General features: G+C 54.4%; 2 protein-coding genes across 2 annotated transcripts in view; both read right to left on the reverse strand.

The window, feature by feature from the left end:
* PRG2 (proteoglycan 2, pro eosinophil major basic protein) lies at nt 1–19,536 on the reverse strand. The gene is made up of 8 exons (XM_008694136.2): nt 19,446–19,536; nt 2,909–3,024; nt 2,556–2,588; nt 2,267–2,336; nt 1,324–1,634; nt 897–1,028; nt 292–403; nt 1–170 (listed from the first exon to the last, which is right to left on the reverse strand). Exons 1-8 carry the CDS (start codon nt 19,519–19,521, stop codon nt 112–114), a joined length of 909 nt encoding a protein of 302 aa, XP_008692358.1. The 5' UTR covers nt 19,522–19,536; the 3' UTR covers nt 1–111.
* SLC43A3 (solute carrier family 43 member 3) overlaps nt 15,247–23,032 on the reverse strand; it is a 19,304-nt gene continuing 11,518 nt past the window's right edge. Inside the window, exons 7-12 of the mRNA XM_008694135.2 lie at nt 22,152–22,249; nt 21,070–21,243; nt 20,744–20,857; nt 17,704–17,890; nt 16,980–17,103; nt 15,247–15,914 (exon numbers count right to left, since the gene is read on the reverse strand). Coding sequence (XP_008692357.1) covers nt 15,813–15,914; nt 16,980–17,103; nt 17,704–17,890; nt 20,744–20,857; nt 21,070–21,243; nt 22,152–22,249 — 799 coding nt within the window. The 3' untranslated portion in view covers nt 15,247–15,812. The remainder of the gene's footprint in view (nt 15,915–16,979; nt 17,104–17,703; nt 17,891–20,743; nt 20,858–21,069; nt 21,244–22,151; nt 22,250–23,032) is intronic.

A 23,032-nucleotide genomic window follows, 5' to 3' on the forward strand; every position in this document is an offset into this window, starting at 1 on the left:
CGTTTCAGGAAAGCAATTTTATTGCCAAGGGCTGGAAGCAGGGGCAGCAGGCAGGGGAAGGGAGGCAGCTACCCGGGAGGGGGCGGCTCTGGACTCCTGGCTGGGTCCAGCTCAGTAGGAACAGAAGAAGGGGAGGCGCCTGTGGCAGGGAGCACGACGCCAGCGGCCTCCTGTGAAGGCAGAACAGGAAAGGAGCCGTCAGCTTCTGGTTCTCCTGACTCAGCCCCAAGACTCACCCCCTCACCCCCCACCCCTGGGCCTTCTCATCCCTCGTCCCCACTCCCACCTCACCTTGGGTACACAGGGCCACACATCTGCCACCCCGGATCCTGGGTTCACCAGCAGCCCAGTATCCAAAGTTCCAGTGACTGCCATCAACCCAGCGAAAGCGTTTGCAGACACCCTAGAGGAGGCAGGAGCAGAGGAGGTGGGCCGGGGGCAGGGGAGCAAAGGGAGAGCAGATAGGCAGAGCTGGAACTGTCCCACCACGCATTTGCCCTTGACTGCTGGGCCGTGATGGACACTGTCCTGGTCAGCTACAATACTGATCCCCAGTGACCATCACCATCACGTTCTGTGCATGGCAGTGACCCGCTCCTCCTTCTGGCCCAAACAAGAGATAAGCGGGCATCGCCACCCCATCCTAGAGACCCAGAACCAGGCTCACGGTCTCACCCAAGTCCAACAGACAGACAGTCAGAGGCTGAGCAGAACTTGGCCCCAAACCTCCTCACTCTGAATCCTTGGCTAGGCAGCCTCCTGGGTATCTCGCCCCCGTTGTCCGTCTGTCCCCAGTTCTTCAGAGGATCAGAGGGGAAGCACAGATCGAGCTGCAGCAAGGTGGGCCCTAGCTGGGCTCAGGATTGCTCCCCGCTTAGAGCCAGTACCCCTCTTACCCAGCCTACGATCCTGCCTCCGATCCAGACTTGGCCTTGGTTGAGCCCTCTGACTGAGCACAGGAGCCGGTGATTGAATTGGAAGTTGTGGATGGAGACGAGGTTACCCCTGTAGCACCTCCGGCAGATAAACTGCAGGGCAGGATAAGAGAGCAAGAATGGAGAGCCCCCCTCGAGGGAATTCATGTGACCTTAGTCGTGGGTCTCTAAATCTCCAGAAATCATCCTCTCACCTCCATGCCCACCTGCACAGCCATTTGAAGGCTGGAGATCTGTTTCCATGTGCCGCTCCCCTCTTACCCCAACACCTGGGCGGGTCCCAGCCCCTGCTGACACCCCCAGGCTCTTCAGTGAGACAAATAGTGATGCAGAGGCTGGAGACATCTGTCCCCGTCCCCACCCCAGGCCTCAGCCCCAGACCACTCACCCGAGCTCGGGAAAATATCCTGGCCTTCCTCACCAGGAGGAAGCGGGGACAGTTCTTGCACACAGGGCTGTCCCCTAGTTTCACTGTGTCCTCTTCTTTTGGGCACTGAAAGTCCTCGTCCTCCTGATCCAGGGCCGAGACAGACTCTACAGCCCCCTCCTCCTCCGGGGAATCGTCACTTCCAGAGTACCCCTCCTCTTCTTCCTCCAGCAGCGTCAGCTCCCCCGGAGGGGCCTCCTTGTCTGGCATCTCCCCATCCTGAGGCACGGCCTCGTCCCCCAAAAAGTTCTCAGAGTTAGACAGCACGGTCCCTGGCAGGGAGAAAGGCCGAGTGTCCCTTCTTCACATCTACCCCTATTCCTCCCCAGCACCACGGACAGCGTCTGCCTCTCCCCAGGCAACTGAGAGTTCGGTCCACGAGAGAGAGGAACCTGGAAACCTGGAAAAGGGCCAACAGGAGGAGACACCCCCTCCCCCGGCCCCCCGTAAGGTCAGGGTGTTAAGAGCAAGGACTTAGATTCAGGCAGCTGTGGGTTTGGATACTGGCTCCATCACCTATGAGCTTTATTTTTTCATTTGTGATATGGGTACACCGTACTATATACCTCACAGGGATGCTGTGATGTTTAAAGTCAATAACGCATAGAAAATGCTTAGCATGACATGCTCAGTGAGCTCAAAGTAGAAGGAAGCTACTATTATATTCATCATGGGTATCACACAGAAAGGACAAAATCGAGAATGTCACGGTGGAACCAAGACAGCAGACACAGATGCCCTGAGTCCCTTCAACTCCTGGCTCTAGAGCCTCTATTCCTCTGGGTGTGCAAAGCTCCTGATGTAGGGGAGGGCCACCAAACGAGGTGGCTCTGTGGCTCTGACCCTGTGTCCTCTAGAAAGGAGCAGAGCAGAGAAAGAGAGACTGAAGGCCAAGGAGACTTACCCAGCTGGAGAGTTGAAACTGCCCCAAATAGAAGAGCCAGAAGTAGGGGGACCTTCATCTTGGCTTCGTTCTGCAATGAAGAACACAGTTTGTGACACACACACACACACACACACACACACACACACACACACACACCCTGGGAGTGGGGGGGGAGAAAGAGAAGGCATGGCAAGAAGCCCCTGAAACTCCAGGATGCTGGTACCCTTTCTGAATGGAGGAAGGCAGACCGTGACAGGCAGCCAAGTCTGGCTTTCCTGTGAGCCTGCATGTGAAGAAGGAATACTACCTTTATTGGTTTGTACTGAATGGACCCCTCAGTCTGTGAAACAAGAGAGAACCGAGAATCAATGATTGTCAGCCTTCCCAGGAACGCACGGCGCTTAGTGCGTCCCTCCTCAAAGCTCTGAAAGCCGTACACACTCCCATGTCCTCCAGGCTCTGCCTTCCCCTGACAAGGAGGGCTGTCCCGTGCCTCGGGAGTATGAGAGGCAGGGTTGAGAAGTCTTGCCCCTGCCAAGCCCTGAAAGCCACGCACAGTCCCAGCCAGCCGTCCAGAACCTCTCAGCCGGGGCCAGGTGTCTTCCCAGAGGGTGAACATGTACCCGAAATCAGCTCCACCACGACAGGGAAGGCGCTTACCTGCCCAGAGGTCTTCCCGGTTCCTGAGGAGCTGACGAAGCTCACTCTCCTTCGCTCCATCCCGCAGTGGCATTTTATAGGGGGATGTTCCCCAGAGAAAGGAGGGTTTCCCCAACCTAAGGAAATGGGAGGGCTGATAAGAAATGTTTCCTCACTTCCCTGGGGAGCCCACTCATCTCCTTCCAGATTCTCTCCTGACACCCCTTTCAGGAGCCTGGGAGCCATTCTGGGCCTGCCTTGAACCGGTGGTTCTTATCCTGGGCTGCATGTCAGAATCTCCCACGGAGCTTTTCCAGAATACACAGCTCCTCTGCTTCACTGATGGGAACGCAGACTGCCTCCGGCATTTGGGAAACAAATCTGTCAATATCTATTAAGATGAAAGGTGTACGTATCACTCGCTCAATTTCACTCTCCGGAGACCCTCCTCTGGAGATAAAGCACCTATAAGGAAGATCACTCTTACAAAGTTGCGTGTTGCTTTCCCATTTGTAAAAACAAAAGTCTCCATGAAAACAAGGAGCTGACTCTCCCCTGGACGGATAGGTGGTGAACAGAAGGGAGGGAAACAGGGCGTTCTGGGCATGAGCAAAGGTGTGGTGATGGAACGACCTTGGCATCAGCACAGGACAGCGTCCTTCTTGTGTAACTAAGGTTAACAGAGTACACGTTGGAAAGGGGTGGGGAAAACAGAGTACATCCCATCCTTTAAAAAAAAAAAAAGATTTGTTGATTTATTTTAGAGAGAGACAGCATGAGTGGAGAAAGAGAGGGAGAGAAGCAGACTCCCCGCTGAGCACAGAGCCGGACTTGGGGCTTGATCCCATGTCCCAGAGATCACGACTGGAGCCGAGATCAAGAGCTGGTCACTCAACTGACTGAGCCACCCAGGTGCCCTGAGGACATCCCATCTTGAGCCAAAGGATGGAGATATCCTTCCCCCGTGTCCACTGACTTAAGGGGACAGAATGCAGGAATCAAGGAAATGACTCAAAAACAGTCTAGACAAGGAGCTTTGAGCTGAGTCCCCAAGCCCCCCTGCGGGGCCGCTTCGCCTGCTGGAAAAAGCTGTTTCATTCGGACAATGACAGGTTAGAGCCAATTCTTGGGGGCCTGTTGTGGCTCAGGCACCCCAACCCTGAGGGAAGTCTCTCCTTTAGGCCACACAATCCAGGGTCTGAAATCCACAGCTTAGTGACCTAGAAATTCCATTTCATCCACATCCACTCAGGGGTTAGAGCAGAGGCTGAGAGTGTGGGTTTGGCAGTCAGACAGCCCAAGCTTAAATCTAGGGTCTATGACTTCATAGCTGTGTGACCCTGGACAGGTTCCTTAACCTCTCTGTACCTCATTATCATTGTTTATAAAGTGGGGATAAGTATCCCTACCTCATTGGGTCATCAGAAAGAACAAATGAGATAGTGTGTGTGTGGCGGACATGCTGGGAGCCATCCAGCCCCCTCACTGCCTCCTGGTTTCTAGAATTCCACTTCCTGCAAATCTTGGTGGGGGGCAGGTCTCTTGTTCTTGAAAAGAAAGAGCCAAATAGACTCCCAGCCTCCCTTGCAGCTCAGGCATATGACAAGGGCTCTACTGAACGGGACCGTCCAGTCAAGACTTGGCCTCTGGAGCGTGTGACCAAGAAGTGGGTGCCAAGAAGACTTCTTCCTGGTGGTGCTATGGTGTAGACCCAGTTCCTGGGGTGGCAGTGTCCGCAGTGCCGTGGAGGAGGGTCCAGGGTCCAGGCCCTAAGCTGTCAGCCCCAGAGTCTGAATCACAGCAGTAGCAGCAGCCGGGGCCTCCCCCCACCCATCCTACGGCCTGGTTTGGGCCCCTGGTTCTCTAGCCCTTCCTGCAATTTTATGAACTACTTCGTTTCCTTGTAATAAATTCATTTTTCTGCTCAGATCAGCCAGGGAGAGGTTCGTCTATCTACCACAGAGCCCTGACCGCGACAGCAGTGAGCACAGGACTGGCACGAAGTCACTGCTCGATAAATGACAGCTACTCGTGTTAATAGGTCCAGAAGTGTCCAGGTCTTTGGGACTGACCCACATTAATCAAACTCTCAAGAGACCGATGTCTACATCTGGTCCCAATGACATAAATTTAGGCTGACCTGAACCCACATGGGGCCCACTCAGGGCCTTCTGACCCGCACATTCTCTCCCTGCCTCACAAGCTACAAATGTTGCTAAATTTGTATCAATTTGTCATACAGCATAGAAGAGTAATAAGATGCTGTGGAGCGTCAAGACCCCTTCCTTCCCAGGATGAAATTTACAGTTAGTGCAACGGAGGGGGAGGGTGTTGGCACGGGGGAGTGTCCCGAAGGAATGGGCTTGAGGATTTCCTGGAAAAGAATCCAGGGTCAGCAGGTCAGGACATATGGACCGACAAAGAGAGGTTCAATCCAGTCCAGATGCCCCCCCAACCCCTCCCCTTAGACCATAACAGGATAGAAAGTCCCTTGTAGGGGGCGCCTGGGTGGCGCAGTCGTTAAGCATCTGCCTTCGGCTCAGGGCGTGATCCCAGCGCTCTGGGATCGAGCCCCACATCAGGCTTCTCCTCTAGGAGCCTGCTTCTTCTTCCTCTCCCACTCCCCCTGCTTGTGTTCCCTCTCTCACTGGCTGTCTCTCTCTGTCAAATAAATAAATAAAATCTTAAAAAAGAAAAAGAAAAAGAAAGAAAGAGAGAGAGAGAAAGAAAGAAAGAAAGAAAGAAAGAAAGAAAGAAAGCCCCTTCTAGTTCCAAGCTCTGTCCTGACAGGAGAGATGTCCTCCGGGAGTTAGACCTCTGAGGCTGCCCAACCGCCTGGTAGCTGGGCTTGGCCAACACCCCCGTGGGGCAGATAAGATAAGAGGTGGCGAAAGGCCTAACACCATCCCAGGGCAGAGCAGCCTGGAGATAGGGACCTGGCCGTTGCTCTGTGAAATCGGCCTTAACAGCAGCCGCTCTGACACTTCCGTCTTTGAACGCCCCAGGGATGGACATTGACCAAGACCGCTAGAGCCGAAAGGGCCCTTGGAGATGACCCTGTCCAGTCTCCACATCTCAGCCATGGAGAGTGCCCCAGGTTGCACTCACATGTCGCCATTCCCAGATTCACTGCCCTCTTTGCTCCCACTGAGAGAATATCTTCTGTCCCTCCAGGGACCTACTCTCTCAGACACTGTGCTCACCACGGGGTGGGTGACATTAAGTCTTTGCAGTCCGTGGCTCTCCCACCCCAATCGCCACCCTTCAGTATCTCCCCAGTCCACACACTTCTCTCCATGTCTGGTACCACCTCCCAAGCCCAGGCCGCCATGTGTGATGACATACGTCAGAGCCCATGGTCCCCATGCTCTCCATTCAGTGTCTTCCTTCTGCACCAACAACTAATCCAAACTCAAGCCCACTGCCTGCAAGTGGTGGTCTGGTTCTTGTCTACTTGCCCGACCTCAGTGGTGTGAGTGATCCTTCTCTTGCTGGTTTCCACTCCATGGGCCAAGCTGAGCCTTCATACTGGCTCCTATCAGGTCTCAGCTCAAAGCTCACCTCCTCAGAGAAGCCTTCTCGAGAACTCTTTATAAAGAAATGTCCCGGGGCACCTGGGTGGCTCAGTCGTTAAGCGTCTGCCTTCGGCTCAGGATGTGATCCCAGCATTCTGGGATTGAGCCCCACGTCAGGCTCTTCCGCTATGAACCTGCTTCTTCCTCTCCCACTCCCCCTGCTTGTGTTCCCTCTCTCACTGGCTGTCTCTCTCTCTGTCAAATGAATAAATAAAATCTTTAAAAAAAAAAAAAGAAATGTCCCCCCCATCCCACTCTCACATCAAATTGCTTTGTTCCATATCGTTCCATGTATTTCCATCCAAGCATTTACCAAAATCACACGACCTTGCTTATTTATTGGTTTCTTGATGATGGTCTGTCTCCCCCAGGAAGAAGTAAGTTCCACGAGAACAGGGACTTTGTCTTTCTCATTTACTGCCTACAACTCTACCCAGATCACAGAAGGAGTTTCCCAATTATACGCTGCATTAATTAATCAACTTGAACTTTACACCTGGAGAAACTCCAGCTGAGTTTCGCCCCGAGTATAAACCCATTAATGTTCTGAGCTCTCCCTGCCATGGGCACAACCTTGAGCCAGCTTCTGTGTTCTGGGACATCCGTGTATTTATTTGCTCATTCACTCATTCATCTGTTCATTCATTCATTCATTCATTCATCCATCCACCAAATACTCAGAGATAGTCTCTAGCTTAATGTAGCTAAGACAGCTAGACAAACAGAAAGAACCTATTAGTCAGTAAAACCGGAGGGTGGGCAGAGAGGGCTTCCTGGAAGAGGTGTTATTTCAACTGGGCTCTGAAGGACTAATAGACAGAATAGGAGAGGCCGAGGAGGAGTGGGAGGCCCTTCTAGAGGCCAAACCATGGCCCAGTACTGCTGGAATTTGAGCCGGGCTATGAATGATTTGGTGTTTCCTAGAGATTAAGTCAAACCATGCAAAGCCAAGCTCCTCCGACAAGAAGTTAGACTTGATGGCCGGTTCCTCAACCCCCCTTACTCCTCAGTTATCTGGTTTCTGCCTGCCCATTGCTCCACAGAAACTCCTCTTGGCATGGTCCCCACTGACCACCCAACTGTCAAACTCACAGACCACCTTCAGTTCTTATCCTGACCTCTGTGGTCCGCGACACCTCTTCACTTCCTCCTTCTTAAAAACTGCCTTAGCAACATTCCTTCCCAGTTTCTGCTGGCGGGCCCCTCTTCCTCTTCTAGAAAGTTAAATATTGGCAATCGCCTGGTTTCTTGGTGCCTTCTTTTCTAACTCCACACACTTTCCATGGGTTATCTCATCTATGCCCCCATCTCAAGCTACCAAATATGTACGGATCACTCCAACCCCAGCCCTGCTCCTTGCCAGGCCTGGCCCCCGCCACAGACTCACATAGATGGCCACCTAATAAGTCTCCAACTTGAATGTCTCACAAGCATTGTGAATTCAACACATGCCAGACTGAATTCACCCCTACATACACACACCTCCAAACCCACTCCTCTCCTGTGGTCACTTTCTCAAGAGAAACCACACCCGGACCCCCACACCAGGACCCTGGGGCCATCTTTTTCTTCAGCATCTCGTCAATCCCCAGCACCACCCCTCTGCTGCTCCCCCAATCCGCTGCTGACCATTTTTCACCTGGATCATTTCAATGGCTTCAAATTACTTTCCTTCCCCCAGACGTACCGCCTTTCCCCGCCCCTGATACATTGCCCAGAGGCTGCCAAAGCGAGCTAAGACCCTGCAGTGCCCTTTCCTCCCTAGCCACTGTTCCAACAGTTGTCTGTTGGAGGTAAGGTTGTCTACCTTTCAACCAAGGATTGCCTCCTCTACGAAGCCTGCCCTGATTGTCCCAGGGAGAGGTAGAGGGGAGCCGCATCGGAGCTCATCTCTCTCTATCCCAGCCCCATCCCATCTCGCTGCAGCTCTCACCTTGCTCTGTATCCCCAGCAGACCAAGGCATGCCCACCTGCGCGTCTCTTGTACCTGCAGAGTCATGGACACGCGCTGGGGGCTCAGTTCACGTTTGCCAGTGAAGTGAATGAGTCACGTGAAGCAATTCTCGGTTAAGATCTCCCCGAACTGGGCTGGGAGCACGCTCCCTAAAGTGGGATCGCACGCAGGAGTTCTAATAGCAGTAACAACAGCACCAGCGAAGTCGGGAAGCACTTTCCAAGGGCTCCGTGCACTACGTGCTCCCTGTCATTTAATCTCACCTACGATCCTACCAGCCAGGCGCCACGGTTGTCCATACATGACAGACAGGAAGACCGAGGCTCCAAATGGGTACTCGTCAGGGAAGCATCAAAACCAGGATTTGAGCGGAGAGGTTGCCCCCTTCCGCTCGGTACCTCAGTGCCCCATGGCAGAGCGCACAACTCGCACAAAGCACCCCCACCCGTTCCCCAATGTGCACGGCGCTCGCGGCACCCTGTGAGATCGTGCGTGGGGCAGGTGAGGAGATGGGAAGCATGGGCACGAGCTCCTGGAAATGGAAAGACCCTGGCCCCCCCTGAGCAGGCTCCTCGTCCCCCAGTCTCCGTTTGCCAATCTGGGAGCTAAGTTAGGGATGACAGCCTCAGGGGGTTTGAGGGCCCTAAGAGAAGGTGGTCATGCAAGAATCCAGGAAGTGCCTGGCACCTGCTAGGTCCTCAACAGAACAATCCTGAACCGTATCTGCGTTTTAGGAGGGGAGAAGCAAGGCCTGGAAAGGTGACATGATGGTCCACATCTCATGCAGTAGCAAACGACGGTGGCTTGAAAAGGAAGTCTAACTCCTCTGCCATCCAGAAGAGGAGAGGTTTCTGAGTATCTTTCGTGTATGCATTACTGTGTGAGACAGACACATGACAGCCCACCGAGCGGAGCCGGGTCAGGAGCACCGGGAACCCCGAACCATAGCTTCGCTGTCCCCAGCTACGAGCTCAGAACCAAGACAGAGATTGTGATTGTGATCTCAAGTCCAGTGGGTGGGAAGGCCCTGGGGATGGGAGGCGGGGTGCCTTCCCAGACACAGCAAGGGAGGGAGGTCTGTGTCCAGAGCACCCACCAGGCAGGAGGACATGGATGGGAGAGGCGGGCTGGCCCTGGGTCCTGGTGGCATGGGCTTTCGGGTGTGCTGGTCTCGGCACCAGGCTGGCCACACACCCGCTATCCCAGCAGCTGTCCTGTCAGTCAGTTCCTGGAAATGACGGAGGGCATCTGCCAGGGGAAGGGGAGCTGGGTGCCTCAGGCTCTCCTCCGAGATAGGCCATCCTCTCTTGGCCAGCCCTAAAAGGACAGCATTCTGACTCCACCTGTCCACCTCTCCTTCCCTCCCCCCATAGGACAGCCCCAGAAATACTGCACGCTTCTCCAAGGCCTCCTGATTCAATACCCAGCAGCTCCTGCAATCAAGTCCCTGGGAGTGGGGACAGAGTCTCAGAGTCATGGGAGGTCGGAGCTGCTCCTTCCATCGTCCTTCCTCCCTTCCCTCCTTCCTCTCTTCTGGCTCTCCCTCCCTGTGTGTGTGTGTGTGTGTGTGTGTGTGTGTGTGTGTGTGTTTCTCTGTCTCTGTCTCTCTGTGTGTATGTCTCTCCCTGTCTGTCTCTGTCTTTCCCTGCCTCTCTCTCTCTCCCTGTCTGCCTGTCTCTCCCGCTCGCTCTCTCGTATATACCGGTATTTCTGGGCCTCCATCCTATGGCAGGTAGGGTGCAAAACCCCGGGGACACAGTGGGTAGTGCAAGATACACCCAGCCAATGCAAGACACATGTTGATTTTCTTTTTAATCCGCATGTTACGCTGCAGCTTCGAGGAGCTCTGCGGGCGAGGCTCCTGGGACCGAGGAGCCCGTCCTAGGTCACGGCCTGGAGAGGAAGGAAGGCAGGCGGAGCTGAGGGCTGACGGAGCTGCTGTCAACTATGGAGCTAACTACGGTTGGGTGGGGTGTGTTCCAAGCAAAGAGAATTAAACCATTTTGGTTTTAAATAGTGCACTTGGGGGCACCTGGGTGGCATAGTCAGTTAAGCATCCCACTATTGATTTCGGCTCAGGTCATGATCTCAGGGTCGTGAGATCGAGCCCGGTGTCGGGCTCTGCACTGGGCATGGAGCCTGCTTAAGGGTCTCTCTTTTGCTCTCCCTCTGCCCCTCCCCCACCCTGCTCTCTCCCTAATAAACAAATAAATAGCGCACTTGGAGGTTAGTGTGACTTTTTTATAACAAAAATTAATACCAGCTGTTAATGAAGACCTACTGTGTACCAGGGCCAAGGCCTTCTCATGTGGATCCTCACTGGTCCTCACTCTCTGGGGTAGCCATTAGACCCCCCAGTTCAGGGGAGGAAACAGGCAGGGCGAGGCTGTGCCTGTTCAAGGGCACCCAGCCTGAGAATTCGGGATGGAGGCACACAGCTGTCCGTCTGGCTGTCTGCCCATGCCGTCTCTGGCCCTGAACCCTGGGCTCTGGAAGGAATACACACCCCCTCCCCTGGTGGTTGACATTTCTGCACCGACCACTGGAGAAACAAGGGTAGTGCAAAAACCGAACATGAAGATTGATATTTTTCATTGACTTTGCCTTAAGATTTTGGGTAACTAGGTAGTCATTTTTTTGTCTCTGAAGTTTCCCATTCTACACAATACAAGGGAATCTGTATTGTTTTGTTAGGCAGAACAAGCCTGGGCAAATGCTTGCAGGGCGTTTTCCGTCCTGAACCAAGACAGTGACATGTTGACCCCACCAGGACTGAACCATGGACACTCCTCCCTCTGCCCTCCCCACCCCTCACCTAACACCCCACCACCACCACCGGCACTCACAGGGGTTACGAGCAGCACCAGAAGCCAGCATAGCCGCCTGCTGCTTTCATTAACCCACATAACTCTTACAACCCATGATGTAGTCCTATTGCTACCCCATTTTACAGATGAAGAAACTGAGGCTTCATGAATCGAAGTCCCAGAGCTTGTGTGGGGAAGAGCTGGAGGCTGGGCTTGGACAGTCCAAAGAGCAGAGGCCAAGCCTGTGCCTTTCATAGTTTCCCACGTTACCTCCCCTGGTGCCTTCCATCTCCACTACAGGTGAGGAACTGAGGGTCTGCAGGGCTTCGGTCTTCAAGCTCCTGTGGCTGGCCAGTGCCAGGGAGGCCCAGAGCCCTTCCCATGTGCCCACTACATGGGTCCACCTGGGGCCTGGGAGGGAATGCCTGACCCAGGAAACAGAATGCTGAGGGACCCGCAAGCATATGTTTGAGGTTAGAAAAAAGAAAAAAATCAAAACCTGTGGAGAGCGGCCCGTGCAACCAAAAGTTGTGGTCCTGGGTTTAACCACCCTGTGGCAGCCCATCCTGCGGTGACTCATGGTGGCCAGTGTGACTCAGACTGCAGCGTGTCTGGGAGCCATCAGACGCGTCCCACCTCGGGACTCCTCATCGTCAAACAAGGACTGCAGTGTGTGCCTTGAAACTCGGGGGGAAGTGTCCTCCCAAAGATGTTAGAGGAAAAACTCTGTCTCCCGGAGTCACACCCAATGCATTTAGGAATCATCTTACCCCTGGGGGTGGGCAGGAAAAGGAGCTCTGGGGACAACCCCTGGGGTCATTGCTCCAAGCTTCAAATTCAGAGAAGAGGGTCCACGGGCAGCCAATGCCTCTGGCTAAAGAACAGTTGGCACCAGGTTAATGGACAATGATTAATGGATGTGATGTCCCTCCGCTCTGTCATGACATCCGGCCTGAGTTCTATTACTGCTTACACTCCCCACCTGCTGACCTAGGCTGCCCTCATGGTTCACCGTCATCTGGGACCCCCCCCCAACTCAGGAAGTAGAGGGGGACAGAGTGGGGCCCAACATTCCAAGATGTGTTCAAGGGCATCGCCCAGGATCCCATGCCTGGCAGCCAGGGGATATCTAAGGGGGGACACAGCCAGAACATGGGGTTCTAAGCAGCCATGTACAATGGCGTTTTGGACAACTATTTGATGACATAAAGAAGAGCTTACTTCAATGACCGCACGTACAAGTCACGGGCCAGCGTGTTCACCGCGGCCATCTCTGAGCCGTGCAATTCACAATACCTCCTTCTCAGGCATTTTATATTCTCATCTGTTGTACAGCCACCATACGTTTCCTACACAAGAATGAATGTAAAGAAAAGGCAATGGTTCTAAAATGAACAGGACCTTAGGGGTCAGATCCAGAGTTAAATACCCGCTCCACAACGTGCTCGTCTGAATGACCTTGGACGTGACTTGGCCCCTCGGAGCCTGACGTTCCTCGTTTGTAAAAGGGGGCTGAGGAAGGAAGGCTATCACACCACCTTCCTAACCCACGCCGTTGGCTGTTTTTTACGTGGCGGGTGTTCTCCTAACAGAAGAGCCCTCTGGCCCAGGCTCGGCACCACGGCCGAGGCCCCGTCCCCCAAAGCCGGGAGCCAGCGAGAGAGGTTGCGCTGGGAGCCTGTTGCTGAGTGAAATCAAAACTTGCGAAACCCCCGCGTTGCTCATTTCTTCGTTTGAAAGAGCGGTTGGTCCCGTTGGAGGAAGCAGCTGCAGAAAGGGGGCTCCCGCGACAGAAATACGAGGCTGTGCCCTTGGGCCACTTCTCTAGCTTACACATTTTCCCCAGAAATCATCTCTGACTCTCTCTGGATAGAAGTGTTCTCTGCACTTCCTGGGAATCCAGACACCTTTTTTTTTTTTTTTTAAATAACAGCTTGCGACATAATGCACCTCCCATATAAATCACCTATTTAAAGTGCACAGTTCAAAGGCTTTCAGAGCTGTATCACCACCATCAATTTTAGAAAACTGTCACCGCCCTGCGAAGAAGCCCCTCAGCCATCGGCCGTCAGCACTCCTCCCCCAGCCCTGGGCCATCACCAATCCACTTCCCGCCTCTACAAATTTGCCTATTCCGGACATTTCACACATGAATGGAGTCATGCTCTGTCGGTCTCCTGTGACTGGCTCTTTCACCTCGCCTAATGTTTTCATGGTTGAAGCATGTGTCCGTTTCGTTCCTTTTTAATGACGAGCAATATTCCATTGTATGCATAGTCCACATTTTCTTTCCCTATTCACCAGTGATGGACACCAGGCATCCTCCTCGAGTTTAATATATTCCCTGTAATGATAGCAGTGATCGTTGAGCAGCTGCCCTATGCGAAGCAGCTGACCTAATTCCTAACCCAGGGAGGCAGGGCTGTTTCTCCCGTCATGCTGATAAAGACACCAAGACATAGAGGCGAAGTGGCCAATCCAAGGTCCCACTGGTGACAGAGCAGGAATCAAAGATGGGTTGGCCTAGCCCTCCCCCCATCCATGTTCTTCCCATTGCACCGTGGCAGCCCTCTACCCTCTACTCCCGTGTGCGCTGCTTTCTCCTTCTGGTTGGCTCTGTGGCCAGAAAGAGAAAGAACCCTCTCACTGAGCGACGGTTCGTTGAACAAGGCCCAGCTGGCACCGTGTGGGAGGCCAGCATGCATTAGTCAGTGAGCCAGGGGGCCCCCTTGTGGGGCTCAGTGCCCAGGTGATGAGAGGTCGTCATGCAAGGAGGCAGGTGCTGGTCCCCGGGAAGGGTACGCCCCAGGGCTGGGAACGCAGGGCTGCTGGAGAGCCCAAGGAAAGAGTCTTAGAGGAGACGATATTTGGAACAGGACCCCAGGGGGCCAGGCAGAATGCTCTGGCACAGGCAAGCCTATGCAGAGGAGCAGATGTGCTCGTAGACCCCGAAACCGGGAACCTGGGTCCACGGGGATGAGTTCTATCCTCCTGAACGTGGGAGGGGAAGAGTAGGGGCAGAGGTTGGAATAACACTGCGAGCGCCTGCACCCCAGGCTGGCGACTGGGCTGTGTCCTGAGGGCAGCAGGAAGCCACTGAAAGCTTTGCGCAAGATAACAGGGTAAAAGCCATCATCCATTAGCACTCTGGTGTCTGTCTTCAGACCCAGGTTCCCCGGCCCCTGGAAATGATCCTTCTGCGGCTCACACAGAGCTGGCTTCGTCTTTGTACCTTCAGCACCTAGGACAGGGCAGGGCCCGATACACGGCAGCAGCTCAATAAACATTTGTCAAATGAATGAATGAATGAATGAATGAATGAACCAATCAATCCATCTGCCAGCCAGCCCCTCCCGGTCACCGGCGTCTCCCAACAAGGTTGAACAATACAGCTGGTGTGCTCCAAATTCTCCCATCTCGCCCACCTACCCTCTCTCCCTCCCGCCTGTCACCTTCTCCCTCCTCGCTACCCCTCTCCTTTCTGGTCATGCGTACACAGAGGCACAAACGCTCATGTACTCCCACCAGGTGCTAAGCAGCAGCAATTACTTTATTTTTTTAATTTTTATTTATTTTTAGCAGCAATTACTTTAAATTCTCACAACCGCTCTCGGGGATAGAAACGATGAACTGCACTTTGCAGGTGAGGAAATTGTGACTCACGGGGGTTACGGGACCCGCCCACCTGCTGAGCGGCAGCCCTGAGACTCACAGGGGCCCGGGGAGGGGGGGACGGGGGGGGGGAGGCACAGGAAGGAATGGAGGGAGGGGGTGGTCTCAAACCCCTGGCCGGGGACCAGGTGAATGGATCCAGGTCTGACGGCTCCTGCTTCACCTCTAGATCTAGGGTGCTGCAGCCAGACCCCCCGCTCCACCCCTGCGTCTGCTCCCCCAGGCTGGAGCTCCCTCAGGGATGCACAAGCAAGCACACACACGCATGTGCATACATGCACACGCACACGCACACATACACGCACACGCACACAGCGGCCCAAAGCCTAGAAAGCCACACTGGTCGTTGCCTTCGGCAGAGAGGTTTTATTTTCCTATAAGATGATTCCTCAGAGAAATGTTTTCTGTGACGCCCAAAGTAAAGCGCGGAGGGGGCCACCTCTAGGTGCCAGGCGTGACGGCTGAGCTCATGAGCAGCTCACTCTTCACCTGGAGGCTTACCTGGCGCCACGGGCTCGGCACCCACAGGCTTCACAGCCAAGATGTCCAAAGAAGTAGGTGACACACTTCCTCCCTATCACATCACCTGCCCTGACACCCAGTGTCTGCCAAAGTCGTGTGCCTCCTGCTCCGAGACCAAGAACTTCGTGGGCCTTTGCTCTGGGCCTAGGGCAGCAATCGGCGTGGCAACGGACAGCCTTCCTGTGTGAATCCAAGTGTCTGCTAGCAGCTAAATACGTCTTTAAAAAAAAAAAAAAAGAAAAAGAAAGAAAGAAAGAGAGAAAGAAAGAACAAGAAAAAGTAATGGCTCGCTAATATAAGTAGGTTGGCAGGCCAAGTGCTCCTGGACACGGGGTCCTCAAAGGTGCAGAAAGATTAGCCAAGCATCGTCGGAGCGAAAAGCGAGAGCTTCCGAGCTAGGCGGCGGCAAGAGAGCTCCTTTCCTGCCGGCACTCCCAGTACACCGTGAACGGGTGGACGAACGTCAACACAGTGGCAAGCACCAGCAGCACATTCACCTGGGGGTGAGAGAGGGGGCAGGTGAGGTCAGGAACACGGAGCGACAGCCCCCACCAACAAAGGGGCCAGAATTCCGCCAGGTGCAGCCTCTGCGTTCTCCTCAGACGCTACGGTGCCCGGGGGGGAAGCCTTCAGTCATTTATCGCTCTGCCCTGTGGAGCAGAGCGGGGAGGAATAGGAATCTGCCCATGTCACAGATGAAGAAACAGAGGTCTCGACAGCACTCGATGACCTGCTCAAGGTCGCACGAGAAGCTGGGGACAGTGGCTAGAACACGCGTCTTCAGAATATGATTGGAGTCGTCTGACACCACAATCAAGAAATTCTCCCCAGTTTTTAGTTCGTTCCTGTTTTTTTCTCCCAATGACTGACTTAAACTCCTGCCCAGAGTGCTGGGCAGTGGTCAGAATACTGAATGCAAAGTCAAAAGACTTCTGCTCCCTAGTTATGTGCTTCTGAATATTTAAGTCACAGAACCCAAATCCCCGAACCTACAGCTTCAACCTGCAGAAAGGGGGCGAGCCATGCCCACCTCCCGCCTCCCAGGGCTGGGCCCACGAGCATCCCTCCTGTGTGGGGACGCCGGGGGTGAGACCAGAGCTCCTGCCCCTCGGACCAGCTGTGGGGACCAATGCGTACTGTTGCCGCAGAGCCAGGCCGGGCTCAGCCTGCACTCACCGCAAGCAGGAAATGTCTTTAAACTCTTAGGTTTTTACTTGGAATCTGTGAGAATTTTACATTCTCCTCCAGGATATATCTGTGTGTTTCCCCACACATAAAAAATATTTTCTCCCCAAATCTCTAATAATACGGACTCTCTTGGAAGCTATGTCAGGTGAGTCTTGTGGTTTCAGGTGCCCCAGCCATAAGGCAGGGTACTCTGCTACCCCGGTTTGAGAAATAAGACCAAGGGTGTACCCACGTGCAGAAATATTCCTGCAGGAACCATCTCAGGCAGATTTGGGGTGCCCCCTGCTGGAGCCCCACTGAGGTGCCCCAATCCGATGTCCCTGCTGGTCTAGGACCAGAGCCACGCACCTCCCACCGCCACCCCCAGTACTCACGTAGAGTGGGTCATTCTGGAGGGGGCCTTTGATGAAGGTGAAGATAGGGAATTGGAGCAGAGATACAATGGCTGATAAGGCCATCACCAGCCCAAAGAGCTTCCCGAAGTGCTCTGAAGGGAAACTGCAGAACAAGACAAATGGGGTTCCAGTGAGCTCCCAGGAGGAGCCTGGCCGTGGTGGGCCTGTGTCAGCCACTTGCTCCCAAGTCCTCCGTGCTAGGCCTGGCTTCACCCTCCCACACCCACCCAGCCTTTCCCCTTCACCGTTGCTCAAGCCACAGAACACAGAGAAGGCGTTGTGCAGGGACCCAGACACAGGGTGTGTCTGGAGAGGTCTCACGAAAACACAGACACATAAACAGATCGCTCTATGCTGGATGATGTCTACACTAGCAAAGGACGCAAGAACAGAGTGCCAAGGGCATAAAGAAGGAAGACACTGTCTTTCTCACTCTTCTCTGGGAGAGCTGAACTAGAAGAGGGCAAATAGCAGTTCACCAAGTGGACAAGAGAGGCAGAGAGGAGAGCCGATATGAAGGCCCAATTCGTGAATGCTCTATCCCCCCACCAGCCTCTACCCCACCTCCCCCTCTACACCCAGACCCTGCCTCGCTCACTGGCCCTCCCCCAGGTCCGTTCTCACCTCCTGACTACTCCTCCCCCCGCACACGTCCCTCTGTACCAGCGCATCCCCCGTGGGCCGACGCAGCCCGCGCACTTACGCGAGGGTGAGGAAGGCAGCGTTGCCCCCGTACAGGAAGGAGCGGCTGATCACCTGCAGGATGAAGGTGACGTACTGGAGGGGTAGGATGGGCACCGAGGCACAAAGGGCGAAGCCCAGGCACAGCAGAGACGTCAGGGCCAGAGATGGCACCGCGGAGCTTAGGGCCACCGTCATGGCCGAGGACCCTGGTCCAAAGGGAAGAAGAGGCTGCGTGGAGGCGAGCACGGCGGAGGGCAGGGACGGGGCACAAAGAGGCGACAAAGGGCGGAGCCACCGTCCACCAACCGTCCAGGCCGAAACCTCTCCCCCCCACGAGCTCATCTCCAATCCGCCAATAAGCACTGATCATTCATCCCCTAAACGCCGTTCAAATGCATCCACCGCTTTCTACCCCCAGCGACTCAGCCTGCCCTAGGTCCCCATCCACACACGCCTGGATTGGGACAGTGGCCTCCTCCCCGGGGCCGCGTGCTCTGGCCCCTCCACCCCACGGCCAGGCAAGCTGCAGCGGCGCTCTCGGGCAACAGCAATGACTGCAAACAGCCACCTGACCAGCCACCTGACCAGCCGCCGCCCCATGACCGAGACCCAGCAGGCAGCACGGAGGAAGTGAGGGAAGGAGGGGCAGTGGCACTCAGCAATCATACTGTTCCTAACAGCATTGATGGTGCGAACCCAGCCATTATGCATGAAATACGTTCTTAAAATCCTACGTATGTACATGTGTATACAGTGGGCAGCACATAGCAGACGTATATACACTGTACGTATACGGCATTGGTAGGAAGCACCATCTTCAGAGGAAAAGAGACACAGATGTAAAATCAAGAGTAAAATCAAAACTGTGAATTAAAATATCATGACATCTTCCCTCTATCCAAGGCCTAAGAGCACAGATGACCCAGCAGACCTGGAAGCCTGAGCATCCAGACCACAGTCTCTAAAGGAAGGCCACTTAAAGGGACCCAGGACTACTTGCCGAAACAGCTGTTTCGGGTCCGGGGCAGGAAACGCACCCCTGAAACGGCCCTGAGCATCTCACTGGACTGGAGAAGAAGACACTCCCTAAACCTGATGGTGTCGTGTTAAGGGACACGGATTCTGGGTCGGTAAAGTGGCCGATAGCTACAGACGGACTGGAGCATAGAGAAGCATCATGGCCGAAAGGGATTGAGACCCGTCAAATACATTTAAAATGAGACTTTGAAACAGAAATGACATTAGGGGCGCCCGGCTGGCTCCGTCGGTTAAGCATCCAACTCCTGGTTTCAGCTCAGGGCATGGTCTCAGGGTCGTGAGATCGAGCCCCACATTGGGCTCCGTGCTCAGCGTGGAGTCTGCTTGAGGCTCTCTCTCTCCCTCTCCCCCCACCCCCCCAACGCTCATGCATCCTCTCCCGCTCTAAAATAAACAAATAAATCTTTAAAAAATAATAATAAAAATAAAAGAGAAATATCATTCAAAAGTAAATCAATTCGTTAAATTAAAGAGCAACGACAAGTCATTTCCCCGGGAGGTTGCTAGGGCACCCAAGTCGTTACTCTGAAACGGGTACATGGAGGAAAAAACCAAGCACTTGTTTCAGGGGCCGAAGCACTCAATGAGGGAAAGCTTTTCTTTCTAGAGGAATTCTAACAATTAAAAGCAAAAGGAAAGACAGAAATAGAAAATCTCCCTGTTGCGAGCCTAATAAAATAATGGATCCCAGCACCGATCGCCCATAGCTACTGACATCATTACCCGTGCCGCTGATGGGAAACTCTGTCCGGGGTAGATCAGACCGACCATGTCTGGACCCACCGATCAATCCTAACATCGTAAGAACAGGGACAGTCGGGACGGGGGCGGGGCAGGGGCTGCCACCGGGAGCCAGAGGAAGCCTGCATCTCCACCTCCCCAGCCTGCTCGCCAAAAAATACTCAAGTCCATCTCCTCAAGCCTCCAATATGCCTGTTTACAGGAAATACCCAATCAGCGAGACATATTCAAGTGACACCGAAAGATGCCAAATCCAATCTGGAGGAAATCTGATAGAACAAATGACCCGGTTTCTTCAACAAATAAACCACCAGAAAAACGAAAGGTAGGGGGAGGGGAGGGGAGGGGACGGGAGGCACAAGACTGAAAAGGACAGAGTAAGGCCCATGAACCACATACACAGTGCAGACCCCGCGTGCATCCTAATGCGAACAAACCAACCGTAAAAAGGCGTATTTGAGACACTTCGGGAAATCGGATCAGGACTGTGTGTTAGACGGTCTTAAGAAATTACTGGGTTTTTTAATGATAATGATATTATGGTGATGTTTAAATAAAAAGGGCCTTATTCATGAGAGACGCGGACTGAAGTATCTACAGACGACATGATCGGATGCCTGCGGTTTGTCTTAAAATACCCCAGCGGGGGTAGGGGGAGCGCCAGGAAAGGGGGTAGCTCAGCGCCCCTCTGTTCCTCCAGTTGCGTCCAAGGGTCGCCTGCCCCTTCTTAACCTCTCCCCCCTTCAGCCCCTTCTCTCCGGCACCCCAGCCAGCCCAAATTCCTTCCTGGGATTCCTCACTGTTTTGCTCACTCTTCGTCACCTTGACCGCACTGTATTCCCGGGCTGCTCTCCCAGGGCCCTCCTCTTCATCTCCTCACTTCTTGCTCATCCTTCAGGCCTTGACTTAGAAGCCACTTCCTCCAGGAAGCCTTCCAGGACATCAAACCCATCCTCACCCAGAATAGGCTAGGTGCCCTTCTTTGTGTCCCCATCGCCCCCTGTGAGCTGACTTCATGGATGGTGACGCCTGATTACTCGCCCCTCATTCTCTAGACTGAGGGCAGCTTGAGAACAAGGACCTATCTGTCTGGTCCATGGTAGAATCTGGAACTACAGCTGACACATCACGGACACTCAGCAACAATTGGGTGGATGGATGGATGGATGGATGGATGGATGGATGGAGAAAAGGGTTAAGAACAAAAGAGAAGGTGGCTCTGGCCTGCATGAAGATTCCTCCCCTCCCGGTTCCCCGACCCTCTGCAGCCCAGGCCTCACCTTTCGCTTCCTTCTGGTACTTCTGCTTGAGCCGGTCCATGAGCAGGCCGTTCCAGGGGGCACACAGCACCCCGAAGAACTGAGTGATGGCGAAGGCATTTGTGTAGGTGCTGACTGTAGGGGACAGAGAGGGGCGGGGTGGTAAGACATTCCCAGCACTGCCTGATAGGAGAGGACTCTCCCAGCCTGCCCTTGCCCTGCCTGTCCCTCCTCCCCACACCCCTGCTCGGACCTTCCTCCAGACACACAGCCCTGCTGAGCTCAGCACCCTGGCCTCAAGTCTCCACGGATGCACGAGTGGGCCGCCCCCCAGCCCCCGCTCATACCTAGCGCTCTGTCACCCCCGGCCAGGTTGGTGAGCAGCGAGTTGAGGGTGCCGATGAAGAGGTAGTGCCACAGCTGTATGACCGACAGCCACACCAGGTGGCAGGCAAAGCGCTGGGAGAGCACGTAGCGCCAGAAAGAGCGGGGCTCTGGCTGCTTCCCCGGTTCTAGGGCCTCTGATGGGAAGGAAGGGTCCGGGCATGAATTACAAGAAAGCAGGGGAGCGGGGTGGGCAGGACCGTGTAAGGAGTGAGCTCACCTCCTCTTCCTCCCAGACTGCAGCTGGCATGTCCCCAGGGCTGCCTGCAGCCAGCTCGCCCCAACACTATGGCTTGGTTGCCCCGGCCTCACGACCCTCAGCGACCCACCCACATCCTCCTCTGTCCTGCTGAAACCCGGTCTCTCTTTCGCAACTTGGGCTCCAGGACACTTCCTGTACCAGCACTTTCTCAGCCAGGACAGTGAAGAGAAAGGCAAGGAGGAGAGAATGTGGACACTGGAGGCGAGGGGTGCGTCAGCGGCGGCCAGCTACCGTCTCAGCGGCCGCACGTCCCTCCCCCTGCTTGCCCTACCCGGATCTGGAGTCTGTTCTGGAAACCGTGCCCTGCCTCAGTCCTCACGGTCCAGGTGGGACTGTGAATTAGCTGTCCTGGTCCTCACCCGGGGCTGACCGGTTCGATCACAGACCAGCCGTGATTTTAGTCTGGGGGTCCCCAGAGGCATCCGGGTTCTCCTCTTCCCGGAGCCTGGCAAGTTCCTGTTTCCCTTGGTTTTGTGAGCTTCCCAGAATCCTGTTCTTGCTCCTACCTTGCCGGCCGTGGTTTGTCATGTTTGTAACCAAAGACCCAGAACAGATGGAGCAGGGAAAGAAGCAGGGAGTGGGGAGGAGGTATGATGAGCCGAGGAAAGAGAGAAGAGGGCCAGAAAGGGAAGACGCAGAAGCCGTGCCCCTCTGCGGACCCTCTGTAAGAGGGGCGTGGGGCGGGGGTTGAGAAGCCGCCACAGGTCCTCCGGGGGCAGGGAACCAGGCCAGTCACAGGGAGAGGTCAGGGTCCAGGCAGATGGATTAGCCAGAGGGGCTCACCTTCCTTTGCTGGAAGGAACTCCTTAGACTGCATTTCCAGCTTCTCAGACTCGGCTGTGTTCTTCTCTCCGTCAGTGGTGTCGTTCCTGGCACACAGGCTGCAGACACAGGAGCCCCCAGGCCAACCCCAGGACGGCGAGCTGAGCCTGAAAGTCAGGCCGCGGGCCACAGTGCGGGGACTCCCGAAGTTCATTGCACTTTGGAGACACATTTCAATGGCCCTCCCGCCCAGGCCACAGCCCAGACTAGTTAAATCAGAATGTCTGGCCACGGGAGCCAGGCTTCTATTTTTTTTTTTAAAGATTTATTTATTTATTTTAGAGAGAGAGAGAGAGAGAGAGAGCACACACACACAAGCAAGGCAAGGGGCAGAGGGAGAGAGAGAGAGAAGCAGACTCCTGGCTAAGCAGGGAGCCTGACAGGGGGCTCGATCTCACGACCCTGAGATCATGACCTGAGCCCAGATCAAGAGCCAGATGCTCGACCAACGGAGCCACCCAGGTGCCCCCCAGGCTTCCATATTGTTTAAAGATCTCTAGTGATTTTAATATGCAGCAAAATTTGGGAATCACTGGAAGTGTGGAAAGACCAGGCCAGGCCCGGGTTCAAATCCTACTGCTGCCCCCTCCTAGCTATGGAAACATGGCTCAGACTTAGCCCTTCTGAGCCTCTTTTTTTCTCATTTGGAAAACAGAGATAAGGATGTTTATCTGCGAGGATTATCGTGGGGCACACGGGAAAATGGTAAGTGAGCTACAGACCAATGCCCCACCACCACCCGTGGTCACCCACGGTGACCACCCGTGACGCTGACTGCAAAACCGGTCACACTTCTTCACCCCCCCCGTTCTCCAACCTCTGCAATGAGTCTTGGCAGCTCT

This window comes from Ursus maritimus, unplaced genomic scaffold, assembly GCF_017311325.1.
Source record: "Ursus maritimus isolate PB19 unplaced genomic scaffold, ASM1731132v1 scaffold_23, whole genome shotgun sequence".
Taxonomy (NCBI): Eukaryota; Metazoa; Chordata; class Mammalia; order Carnivora; family Ursidae; genus Ursus; species Ursus maritimus.